This window comes from Ursus maritimus, unplaced genomic scaffold, assembly GCF_017311325.1.
Source record: "Ursus maritimus isolate PB19 unplaced genomic scaffold, ASM1731132v1 scaffold_21, whole genome shotgun sequence".
Taxonomy (NCBI): Eukaryota; Metazoa; Chordata; class Mammalia; order Carnivora; family Ursidae; genus Ursus; species Ursus maritimus.
In genome coordinates, this window is record NW_024424564.1 from 6753351 (window position 1) to 6767103 (window position 13753).

The window sequence follows — 13753 nt, forward strand, 5'->3', positions numbered from 1 at the left end:
ATTGTATTATATACATTCTTCTATTTTCAGTCACTGGACTTTTTAAGATATAAATAATTTAGAAACAAGTTTCTATTACATTTTTAAATATTCTTAATTTCTTCTTAATTATAGAGCAAAGAGATTGCATTCCAACTTCATGAGGATTTGATGAAGGTTCTTAATGAACTCTATACGGTAAGCACATAATCTTTCTTCTTTTCCAAGGATCTTTGGTTTAGAATTTTGGTTTGCAGAAACACCGCTCTTGTTAGAATTTATTCTAAGCTAGCGTATTGATGGATGCTTCTCTGGTTGAAATGTGGAACCACGTGCATAGATGCACACTACTGCATTTTGCCATGCCTTCTCAATTTGGGGAGACTAATCACGTAAATATGTATATGCAGTTAGCATACTTTTAAGGAACTAGAGTATAAGTGTCCCAGTAAGACATGTTTTTAACTGGTTGGATTATAGGTGATCTGTACATATATTTAATTCCAGAGTATTTTGTCTTAAATTGTTACCATTCTTAAATTAGCCATTCCAGGATTTGAGCAATTTAGAGTTGCTTTATTCTGTTACTTTAATTAATTTTTTTCCCCATTTCAGTTAAATTGTTTGGTTAATGACCTAATATATTAAAATTACTTTTGGGGAGGTATATATTTTTCTCCTTGGCAATAATCTGCTTTTTTGAATTTAAATTTTATTCAGGTTACTGCATATAATCATAAGAAATTAAATAATTTAAAGCTATTTTATTAAAAAAAAAAAAGTGAGGTTGCGAGTTGGAATTAGTCATATGTCCCTGCAGATTTTTTTACACTTAATGATCATATTATTAAACACAAATTCCTTCTGGAGGAATTTGACGAGTTTTTATTTTATAAGAGAGAATAACATAATGAGAAATGAGTAATATTAATTTGTTATAGCTATAGATATTTGCATTTTTATTGTACAAGATTATTTGAATTCTTATTTATAGGCATATTAAACCTGAAGCATTATTAACATATGTTTCTTGATTTACAAATCCCATTTGTTCTTAAAAAGCCATGTGTGTAAAATGCAATTTTGTAAATTGTTTTTAATGCTCCATTGATACTTGCTAATTAAAAGACACCATAGTTTTGGGGCGCCTGGGTGGCACAGCGGTTAAGCGTCTGCCTTCAGCTCAGGGCGTGATCCCGGCGTTATGGGATCGAGCCCCACATCAGGCTCCTCTGCTGGGAGCCTGCTTCTTCCTCTCCCACTCCCCCTGCTTGTGTTCCCTCTCTCGCTGGCTGTCTCTATCTCTATCGAATAAATAAATAAAATCTTTAAAAAAAAAAAAAAAGACACCATAGTTTTAAGCTTTTTATTTATAAAATGAATGATATTCTTATAAAATTCACTTTCCATTTCTTTGTACATGTGTGATAAATTTATTTTTTATTTTTTAATTTATTTCGGAGAGAGAGAATGCATGTAAGTGGTGGGAGAGGCAGAGGGAGAGGGAGAAAGTCTTAAGCAAACTCCACACTGAGTGCAGAGCCCTACATGGGGCTCAATCTCACAGCCCTGAGATCATGACCTGAGCCAAAACCAGGCGTCAGTTGCTTAACCAACTGCCTCCCAAGCACCCCGCTAATGAAATTGGGTTTTTGATGATAAAGCCCAGTTATTAGCTCATGTTTTTTGTGTGATTTGTTAATTTCTGATACCCTAAGTTGGCAACGATTTCTAAATTTAGAATTTAAAAGTTAAGTGAGCATCATGCCTCTGAGACATCCAGAGAAGAAATTCTATCTCATCTTCCACTGAACTGTTCTAAGATGAGAGCTTTGTGGCATTTTCCTTGTGGATCCCTTTGTTTGGACATTGTTTTGCCTAGAAATATAAATCAATCTCTAATACTTTAAAAAATAGATCTGCTGATTGTCATGACATCATAGACAAGAGCATGTTGATTATGGTCTGAAGCTAGCAGTACTGGCCAAAGGAACAAGAGCAAAGTAAACTTGATTGTTGAATACAAGGAAAATCAGTAAAATGTTGTGAAAATTTTATCTTAAAGAGGGATGCGCACAGTGAAATTTTTCCTAGATTCAGCCTATCAAATAGACATTTATCAGACTCTATGTAGATGAAGCAAGTAAGCTGACACCTCAAAACTCTCATTTTTTTTCTCAGTCTGAAAGCCTAAAAGAGCCAGGTTCTAGAAAAGGCCGCTGGAGTTTGAATGATCCTGTCAGAGTCATTTAACCTCTCAGAATCAGTTAAGAAACTAAGGGATAGTGGAGATGAGCAATGAGGTTCTAATTAGGTAGTCTGTAGATCACTTTAAACTCTTGGGAAAAAAATATATCTTGGGGCGCCTAGGTGGCTCAGTCAGTTGAACATCTTACTCTTGATATCGGCCCACATCTTGATCTCGGGGTCGTGAGTTCAACTCCCACATTGGACTCCACACTGGGTGTGGAGCCTACATTTTTTTTAAAAAATGATCTTAACCAGACAGCATGCTCATCCAAGGTCAGAGGTCATATTCCTTTGGGAAAGACTTTCATATTACACACACACACACACACACACACACACACACACACACACTGTTTACTATAAAATATGTTTGGTCTCTCTTGCACTTGAAATTTAGATACACAAATTCTGTCTTGTTGAAATGAAATCTATTCATTATGCATATTCAGCTTATATTCGGAAAGAAGAGATGAGGAGTATTTGAACAGGGGACCAGGAGTTGGGGGAACGTGGTTGAGGTTCCTTGTGCAACCACTGACTGGTTATGCACAAATGACCATCTGAGCCACGTCATGCATAAACGTTTGTACAACTGATGATGTAATAATGATTGCTGAAGGAACAGGTACAAAATATGTAGCCTTAAGCAACTGAGGATGCTATTTAATTGCCTTTTCAGACAAATATTCACTCCTCCCCCTCCTTTTTTTATCCCTTGGTACTCCTTGGGAGTCAAAAACATTTTGAAAAGTACATCAACTTCCTTATACCAGCGGAGCTGCAATGCTTTATTTTAAATTACAGTCAACTTTAGTGGCGAGCAGCAGCCTTATGTGTGGACTTCCTTACCCAAAGATATTTCTCCCAGAGGCCTCTTGGTTATTCCAAACATTCTATCAGAAGGTTTTGTCTTAAATAAAATACAAACACCCAGAAAGAGTCAAAAGAAATGCCTTATGATCATTTATACCGTAGAGTGAACCATGTTTTATCAGATCCTTTGAGTACAGACTGTGTGCATCAGACATAAAGGCCAGAGTTCCGAGCAGGGGAGAGAGGATGGTGGCATCAGAGTGCCATCCGGAAGGGGAGGAAAGGCTTTGAAGACACGCAGCCCCTTTTCTATATTTTTTCCACAACCTTGCCTTTATTTGCAGAAGCAGGGCCTCAGGGTGATCATGTCTCACCTTGAAGACACGTAGGGCAGAGAGAGCAAACTCTCTTATTCAGCCCTTGTGTTTTGTATTCAGACCCTCACCAGATTGGATGAGGTGCACCCACGTTGTTACGAAGACTAATTTATTTACTCAACAAACATTTTTTAAATGCTCTATTACAGTACCAGGCACTTTGGGATATACTGGGGATGTAGGTATGAATAAAAACAGACCGCATACTTCTTCTCAAGGCATTCATATTCTGGTGGGGAGAAACAGACAGTAAAGAAATAAATGTATAGTATGGCAGGTGTAAGTGCTAAGAGGAACAATAAAGCTGAGTTAATACAGATAAGGCATTCAGAACAGCGCCTGGCCCATAGTAAATGCTTAATAAATGTTAGTTGTTGTGTCATCCTGGTCGTGTCATCCTCTTCATCATTAGTGAAGTGGGGATGGTAACAGCTCCTTGTCTGTGGAGCTCAGGGATGATATCAACAGTAATTACACATGACTTTTACTTTTACATATGTATATACACACATACATATGGTTTTCCCTTATAATGGATATATATTACTTTTGTACAAAAGAGAAAAAAGGTAACTTCCCCTAAGAAAACCAGATCACTAGTAGATGTGAGCAGGGCGGCCATCGGGTTAGTGGGGAGGTGGAAAAGCCAAAACAGAACAAGGGTGACACGAAAAGTCAGAGGGGGCATTCAAAACAAAGTTTGCCTTCATCAGTCTGGTAAATAGTGGTTTAAAATGCTAAGACTCTCCCCTAATACTAAAATCTCAAAAGGCTATGCTGCATTTTAGCAGAAAGACAAGGATCTGTCCTGTATTAATATCTCTTTGCTTTGCCGCATTGTACTCAGCATTTTAAAAAACAAAGAGCTTACCATCCTCAGTAAGCAAATTCTAACAAAGAGTAACGCAGACCGTCATGATAAATCCACATGAAATTGATTGTTAATTATGTGTAATTGATCATCACCCTCCCTATACATCAGTGACACACATGGCTAGCCAGAGTCAAGAGGTCATCCATCCTCAGTTTCCAGTAACATTAAGAGGAAAGAACTGAGAAAATGAAGATTTATCCAGCCCTTATCATGAGGCAAGCACATTATCCCATTCATTTCTTGCAGCAGCCCTGTGAAGCAGGTATTCCTAATCCCAGTGTAACCAATGGGAACTAGAGCTCAGAATGATTAGCTCAGGATCACAGTTAATGAATGCTCGACAATCTAAACCCAGCTTCGTCCCTAAGGCCCATCAGTTGTCCACCCGACAGCTGCCTTAGGGAAGGATGTGCAGGGCAGTGGGGGAAGGAAGGGTGGAACGTGATCTGATAGGTAAAACTCTTAAGTAAAACTCACACTGCATGCTCTCCTGGACACTTGTAAAAACTCATTCGAGCTTTCCAGCCGGTCTGGGTCGGTTACAGGATGGGAAACCCAAATGGCTTTGCACTCTAAGCTTTAATGTTGGGGTATGTTCATTTGGGGTGCATCTTTAAGATGCAGTCTTTCATTTATCTTTAATGTTATATGTGTCAACACCACCTGTTCAGCTGTGTGTTCATACACAGTGATTACTGCTAAGGATTTATTACTGGATACTCCATTCACCTTTGTTTCCTCCTTCTGAACTGCACGTCTGATTTGCCTAACAAATGTGAGCAGAAAATGGAAGCTGTCCTAGTCCAAACCCAGAGGGTGCCGAGCATCTTCGATGGGATTTGGAAAATGGGGTTGCTGCATGCTCACAGATATCCACCCTGGCCTTTACATTTCTTTGAACCACTTATCTCTTTAAAATGTTAAAATAAAAAGCTAATTATTTTTTAGAAGGGATGAGAGGGAAGACACTGTTTATTATTTCAAGCCCTTCCTTGAAAACTCCACCTCAGAGGACTGCTGAGGAAAGCTTTCTTGGCTGGCTTGTGAACCTCCCACGAACCAGGAGCTAATGCATTCTTCTGCAACAAAGAAACATGCCCAAGGCAAGGTTGGAAAGTCATTCCGAAAGAGCCCAAGATACTCGCCACCACAGAGTAGAAGATTTTTCTCTGAGCCTCAAAGAGGGTTTTTATTTATTTATTTATTTATTTATTTATTTTGGCTAAGTGTTTATTTTAGCCTGAGGGCATTTTAAGTATTTGAAATATATATCTTTGTAGTGAAAGTGAAAATTCATTCCGTTAGGATGGACTACAAAAATATCTCATCTCAAAACAAAACACTGAACAAAGAGAAATAAGGTAGAAAAGATAACGTAAAAAGCTCCAAAATCGAAAACCTCTTGGGAATACCACATTCTCCATGATGCCACCTGGAAAACTTTTTAAAAGCAGTCTATTTAGAGATCTTGGGCTGACATAGTGTTCACATATATCCTTCTGGCATATTATTACTAGACACTTCGATGGAAAGAGAGAGAGGTGTTGGGATCAGATGACTCTGCCAACTTCTGAATTCTAATCTTGGGGTTGACACAGACTGACTTTGGAGACTAAGTTAGCAAATTTAGCCTGGCTTCATTTTCCTCCCAAAGTGTTTTGGATTAATAAAATTTTTTTCTGTTACATGAATCTCTGAGGACAGCTGTTTGAAAAGAACTTTATACATAGATGCCTTTTAGGACACCCTGCTAATTGATGAAGCCAAATGATTCCCAGTGCCTGCTTGGAATTTTCATTTTCTCTCTGCGATTTGAGATTTAGTTATGGTTGGTGCTTATGAACTACAAATAAGACTGTCTCCTAAAAGAAGTAAGCAATATAAACTGGGGAAAAAATTATTTGGCTTAGAAGTGAAAAAGAAAATGTTAGAAAGTATAGTTCAGGAAAAACAAAAAATTTCTAAAGGATGTGTCATACCAAGAATTCTTCTCAAAGAGTATTTTATCCTATTTACATTCTAAAATACAGTATTATGACTTTTAAGTAATTGCACTGCTTTAGTAACTAACATCTTAATCACAATGTTTTGTTTTATTGGGTAAAGTATTTAGCTTTGTTTATCATTACTTAACAAGCCCAAATATATAGAGAGACAACATACATATACATAGAATAAATTAGGGGCATTTTGCTTGGATTTATTATCTCCAAATGGACCAGAAATGTTCACCAGTAAAAATGGAAAAATCCTGTGGCAGAAATCAAGATCTAATTCACTTGTATCTATTTCAGCATACCTTAATATATGATTTTCTAACTCACGTGATTATCTGAATTTCATCCTACTGCAGGCCGATTGTAGAATTCTAGACAGTAGAATTTTAAGCGCTGAATGGGCCTTTAGAAATAATCAAATTAACCCCCTCATTTAAGGAGAATATTACAGAGACTCAGATTAAGTGATTAAAGTCCCAGATTGGAACTGAAACCCAGGTTTTATTTTAATTCAGGTTAGTATATAGTTTTCTATGTTGGTTGCTTCAAGTGAGAGTTCCCCGTCAGGCTTCCAATCTAGAAGTAAAGCTCAACCAGAATGTAGTTAACAGCTAACTTTTGTCAGGTCCCATTCTAAGCACTTTACATAATGAGCTTTTTAAATTCCCCCAACAGCCTCCTGGGTGGGTGAGGCACAGAGAGGTTGATACATTGCCGAAGGTCACACAACTAGGAAGTCTCGGACCAGGCAAACACTTTTACCTCTTTTTTTGCTGGTGACAATAACCTAAGGTAGACCATTGTGTACCAACAGAGGTTCAGGCAGAGGGTTTGGAGATCCAAAGAGAATTTGAGACACACTGAGAACTGAGAAAAATTCTGAGAGGAAAAGGTAAAAATGGACAGGATTTCAGTGATAGGAGAGAGGGAGAGGGGGTGGGGAAGGTTTTGGAGGCAAAAGGAGCAATGTGAGCCAATGCATACAATTTGGAAGAACTCGAGGCATATTCATAGAATTTCCTTCTGGACCCATATCTAGAGAGAAAGGACAAGTCAGGAGTTGAAGGATTTCCAGAGAGTACCAAAATGAAATTGTCATGAACATAGAGCAGCAAAAAAATGGTTAGACATCTGGGGTGCCCGGGTGGCTCCATCAGTTAAGAGTCTGCCTTCAGCTCAGGTCATAATCCCAGGGTCCTGGGATCGAGTTCCGCATCGGGCTCCGGACTCATCAGGGAGTCTGCTTCTCCCTCTCCCTCTGCTGCTCCCCCTGCTTGTACTCTCTCCCTGCCAAATAAAGAAAGAAAACCTTTTAGAAAAATGGTTAGACATCTCGTCAAAAGCAGTTGAAAACTCATAAAACTCCTTTGCACAGATTAAGGCCTTTCACCTTCCTTCTTTGTTCCCCCCACCCTTTTTTTTAAATAAATGGAATGAGATGTATTAGATTTGAGGCACAGGATATGTGTCAAATCCAGACCATTTTTCATTGAAAGAATGAAAAAAAAAAAACAACACAGTTTTTCCATTGTGGTTGATGCTGCAATTCTAAGCATTGTAGAGCTTTCATTTTACGATTCCAAGTGTCTTGTGTCAGTTTAAATATTTCACGCTCTAAACCTTACAACTTAAGTGTCTAATGCACACATGAAATGCTGTAGCTGGTGTACAGGGGAGCAAGAGCCCCTGGCTCCGGAGGTCCCAAACAGACCCGGTTCAGCCTCGCGGCGGACACAATCCAAAGGCAGAGAAATGAATGGTGGTGAAACAAGAAAGGAATTTATTTCAGTGAGGCCAACACCAGGAAGACAGTAACTAGTGTTTCAAAGACTGTCTCCAGAGTGCCAAAAATACTTCAGGTTTATACCAGGAAAAGGTGGGGCAAAGGTGGGTGGGTACTGCAGGTGGACCGTGAAGGTCAAATCCATCATTGTCTTGGAGTCAATCAATAGGTGGGGTCTTGCTGGCTCAGGGCAGCCCTTACCCCTTGAAGAGGTAGTTTTGCTTCCCGTAAGGGAATGCTTTGCCCTTAGGGTCTTTCCCCTGAGCCAAGAGGCTAGCTGGAAAGAACCCCCGCTAGCAAGTTTGAGGTCAAAATGGAGGCAGCTAACGTCCTCTTTCAATGTTGAAGGCATGTGAAACATTTTCCTGAAAAGAATTAAATATGTAATATTGCAGGAAACTTTGAAATTCTAGTAAATTCTCTGGCTTTTCATTTTATGTATACTTTCCCCTCAGCATTGCCAATTACTTTAACCTTTCCCATTGTCACTTTTACCTGTGTTCGGGGCGGCCCTGGTTAATAAGAATTCCAGGTGCCAGCTCTTGGGCATTTTTTTCAGTAGATTAAACTTGTATTTCAGTGCTTCTGAAGACTGTCTGAAAAGCCCTTTTGAAACAAGGGCTTTGTGAATGACCTTCTCTATCACTGACTTTTCTCTGTTGACTTGTTGGGCAAGAATTAAGTCTCTTTGCAGCTCTGTTTCTTTGATGCACAAAACAAAGACCATCCCTCTGCTCTCAGCCTCTCAGGTCTGAAAATAAACAAGTCAGCCTCGGTGGGGCTGAGGCCATTGTGGGCTTAAAGGATGTGGAAGAAGGGTGTTTCATTTATTATAATGGCATCCATTAAGAATTCACTGTGTGTCAGCTACCCCTGCAAGTGCTTGATACGTGTTCATTCATTTTATCTCCACAACAGCCTTACAGGTACTATTCTTATTCCCAATTAGAGGTGAGGAAACATTCTAAAAGGGAAAACATAGATTTGAACCCAGGTAGTCTGTGCCTGAGTTTAACTATTAGAGCTGGTGAGAGGTGAAACAGGCCATCTTTTTTTTTTTTTTTTTAAGATTTTATTTATTTATTTGACAGAGATAGACACAGCCAGCGAGAGAGGGAACACAAGCAGGGGGAGTGGGAGAGGAAGAAGCAGGCTCATAGCAGAAGAGCCTGATGTGGGGCTCGATCCCAGATCGCCGGGATCACGCCCTGAGCCAAAGGCAGACGCTTAACTGCTGTGCCACTCAGGCGCCCCAAAACAGGCCATCTTTTAAGACCACGCTCTCCTTCTTCAGAGGATGGTTGCCCAGCAAATATGTGGAGGACGCCTGTGATCTGTAATGTCCTGGGATTTATGACATCTGTCCCAAATCTGAGTCTGTTCTGTTTCTTTAAGTCAGTTAAATGGAACGCACTAAAGGCGTTGTTGCCTCTGCTGTGCAGTTGTTATGGGGTCATCTCTACTGCATCCAAGTAATATATACCGATCGGCTGGGAGGGGCCTCTCAACAAATATATAGGTCCTGGAAATGCATCCGTGGCAAGCACGCAGCCCTGTCACCCATGAGCTAGACTAGTGAGATATTTCCATTTTTGGTGTGACATGCTGGACTAGGTAGAGAGACAGGTCTCCGCAGCTCCGTGCAAAGCCCAGAGTCACCCGGGAGCCTCCTGGAGACCGGGACACCTGATTTTAGTGATGAAGGGTGGGAAGGGTGTTCCAGAAGCAATTAGTGCATGTGGGAGAGCACAGATGTGTGAAACCACGTCGCCTGTGCAGGGAACTCCATGTGCTTGAATATTGCCAGAGCATTAGCAAATCATTGATGTAAAAATAAAGGGAGTAGTTAGTAGCACCTTGGACTTTTTTAAAAATCCTCTGCCCTTTCCACCATATGAAGTACTTGAGAGACAAGGAAAATATCCTTTACAAAATCAGAATTTTTGGATACAGTGACATTTATTTCATGTTAGAAATCTCTGATAATTTGAAGTGAGCAGATATTACACCACATTAATTGCTCTCATGAAAAATTACTCTTAGGCACTAATGAGCTGGTATCAATAATAAAGAATAAAATGTAATTGGATTTCTAGTAATAGAATGTAATGGAATCAAATAGGACAAAGCCTCTTTGTGGTACATAGTAGGGGGATCAAGAAATGTTTGCTGAATATGAATGTTCGTCAAGAGTTCATAAACAAAACCAATAACCTCTATCTATAACTCAAAGACTTAAATTAGAAACCGCCTCTAGTGACTGTTGCAAATAGAGCTAGGACAGATTAAGATTAATAAGTACAGGTCACTCTTGTTACAAATAGAAACATTTTCTTTTTGATAAGACACAATAATTTATCTTCTTTAGGATAAATTAGTCATTTTTTATTAAAAATTTTTATTAAAGTAGCAAAATCTTGTGAAACTAATTGTGATTTATAGTGCCACTTTAAAACTGTTAAATTTAGCATTTTGAAAAAGACGACTAATGCCCTGTTTTTACTTAAATATTACAATAAAAACTAAAAGCATGTGGCAAATCTGTATGTAACCCCAGCATCCACCAAAGAGTTCTTGGGTTTTCCTCCTTGATGAGCACTTGATGATTGATCACTAATCAGCTTGGGAGCTAATTAAAGTCACTAGAGTGATAGATATCCTGGAATAAGGTTCATCAGTATAACAGTGTGTTAGACTATCCAGGCATTGTTCATTTCTAGATATTTTCTGTGCAACAACACAGATGAGTTATGGCATCAGAGCCCCTGGAGGATTGTAGGAGGAATCCTACATTCTCAGCATAGCGTGGTGTACTACTTGCTGCCTCAAGTCAACAGAAGCAGAAGGAGATAATTAGTATAATTTCTTGTTACACTGGCTTTTCCTTTCGGTTAGAATTTATCTGCCATTTACCCTCATAGAAAACAATCAGTCCCTTTAGCCACTGAGAAGTATTTTATACACACACACACACACACACACTCTTAAATCATAAATTCTTATCGTATTTAGTTGTTGCAAGATTAGTATCTGAAATCATGGACTCACAGAATTTTAGAGTTGGAGAAGACCAGGGGATCATATAGTCCAACACTGCCTTTATAGGTGAGAAAGCTGCGGGCTAACAGAGATGAGTAGTCTCGTCCCCAGGTCAGATGGGTGGGCATGGTGGATTGAGGGCTCACACCCTTGGATCCTAAAACAGGAATACTCCTTCCGCGAACACAGGCTCTTTGAAGCTGGAGAAGAAAACAGTCGATTTCTGATACAAAACAAAAACATTAACGATGGCATGGATTCTATTTTCCTATAGACTGCTAAATACCATCCTATATTATTTCCTCTGAACTTCATCAACTAGTCTCCTTTTAGCGGGATATTATTAAAATCCTCTTAGAAAGGAGACTTGTAATTACATGATCAGTTTTTCCTAATATGATTTGGCCTCTAGTTTGCACTTTTTCTTTCATTCCACACTTTTCAAGGTGTTTGAGAGACACAGTTTGATTACCCCTCTAATTTTGATTTTGTAGGGATACCTCGTGTTGTTATCTCTAGTAGATAAGACTCATACCAAGGGTCAGAAAGGCTGAGGTTACAGAATTGTTTTGTATAAAGCGAGGATCAAAATCCAGGCTTATTGGATTTCATAGACCTAAGTTCTTTCCATTGAAATAGTGCTCTCTATAATTACTCCTGAAACAAAATCTCTAATATTACACTAAATGTAATACAATTATTTTTTTATTTTCTTTAGCCACATTTCTTCCCTTTGCATATATGTTTTCTCTGTTTTCCCTTGTGTTCACTCTCTGCATTTCTGTTTCCCCATCTTTTGGTTGGTTGGCAATCCCTAGTCAGCAAGGTCCAGAGTCCCAGACAGTGTCTTTTGTTCAAAGCATTTGTTTGAATTATAAATGTAATTTGATGATAAATTCAGACTGTTGTACTGATTTGATTTCATTGGAGCCACAACATACCTCAAGTTTTCCTTGATAAACTAGCCGTAAAGATAGCATCTCATGCTGTTTAATTGTTCTTCTTAATCTGTTTGCTCATTCTAAAGAGCTTTGCTAAAATTCTTAACTTATGCATAAATGGCATAAATGGAAACATCGCCAGTTTCCTTCTCTTTACCTCTATTAGAAATGATAATCTTGGGGCGCCTGGCTGGCTCAGTTGGTAAAGCATGAGACTCCTGATCTTGGGGCTGTAAGTTTGAGCCCCACGTTGGGTATAGAGATTACTTGAAAATAAAATCTTAAAAAAAAAAAAAAAGAATTTTGTAAATTCTGCTTTTATTGACCTGTGGAGAGCCACATCAGCCTAGGAAGAGGAGATGGATTTATGAGAGTTCATCATCGTGCCTGTCCTACAGACCACTCAGTACCTCAGAGATGAGCAAATTTTCCAGCCCTGATGCCACGCATGAGAAGAAACAACATACCTCTATGCTATACCTCTTAGTTTAGAGCCTGAGCACGAAGCCAAGTAATCTGGCTCCAGAGCCCACACACTTACTCTACACCGGACCTTAGAAACTGTCAAGAATCAAAACTGTCCACTCTGTTATGTGCTTCTATGCATTCTCTCATTGAATCCCCATTTTACCTCAGAGGAACTAGGGTCCAAAAAAGTTAAAGAAGCTTGCCGGCTAGGAAGTGCGGTAGCACAGGAACTCAAATCTGGTTCTGCCTGCTCCAGACACTATTCATCACCAGGGTTGGCTCAGTATTGTAAAGAGCAGGAAGGCCCAAGGTTGCAGGTGGAAGGATCCTGGCATGCAGTGGGAATGAGTGTTCTCTGACAGGTACCTCCTGCCCACTGCCCCGTCTAAAATAAGCCCTCGGAGACAAACATGGCCAAGCAGAGTCCATAACCTGGACTGAGGCTGTGCGGCCCCTGGAGGGGCCAGGTTCTTTTGCAGCACAGCCCCTCAGGCTCAGCGTAGGATGGCCCGGAGGTCCTGCTTTCCCGGGGAACCCAAGAACTTGCCGGGAAACAACAGGAATGGGCTTTCAAGGCTGTGGCCCTAACTCGGTGGTGGTGTTAGTCTGGCACCTGCAGAAACTCAGTTACAATTCGAGGCTTCTTGCATATTGATTGTAGAAAAGAGATCTTTATCTTAGGACGCTGACAATTAAGGAAACCCCAAAAATGTAGTTTCTCAAAAGAGCTTTTAGTAAGCCAGCAAGCTACGTATGGAATTAGGAAATATTATCACTAACATACTGCTTTTCATTTCCTCTCAGCCCAACCACCACGCCTTTCTTTTTCAGGGGCCATGAACTCCCATGCTAACTTTATCTCACGGTAATTTAGAGCTATTTATCATCTCGTTAGTCCAATCCCAGGTATTTTATTGGCAATGCTATTTTGGATGCTGGGGAGGGAGAAGAATCATGCCAGGCACATACTAGGTATTTAGTAAATATTTGTTAAATGACTATACGAATGGACAAGCTGACTGCAAAATGGCTTCCTGCCTTTCATTTGTTTCTCACCAAATGCCTATTTTACTGCCACTGTCTAAAGGCAGTATCAAGAATTCAAAGGTGCGCGAGACACTGTTGGTGCCGTAGCTGAACTTAAGGACAGTCCATGACACTGGATAATACACAGGTATCTACGACACATAGCAGCGAGTCCGAAGTGTGGTCAGTGAGAAGGTCTGGGCGGT

General features: G+C 39.7%; 1 protein-coding gene across 1 annotated transcript in view; it reads left to right on the forward strand.

Moving 5' to 3' along the window:
* SRGAP1 (SLIT-ROBO Rho GTPase activating protein 1) overlaps positions 1 to 13753 on the forward strand; it is a 259904-nt gene that overhangs the window by 156895 nt on the left and 89256 nt on the right. The window contains exon 4 of the mRNA XM_008684244.2: positions 115 to 177. Within this exon, the coding sequence (XP_008682466.1) occupies positions 115 to 177 (63 nt within the window). The remainder of the gene's footprint in view (positions 1 to 114; positions 178 to 13753) is intronic.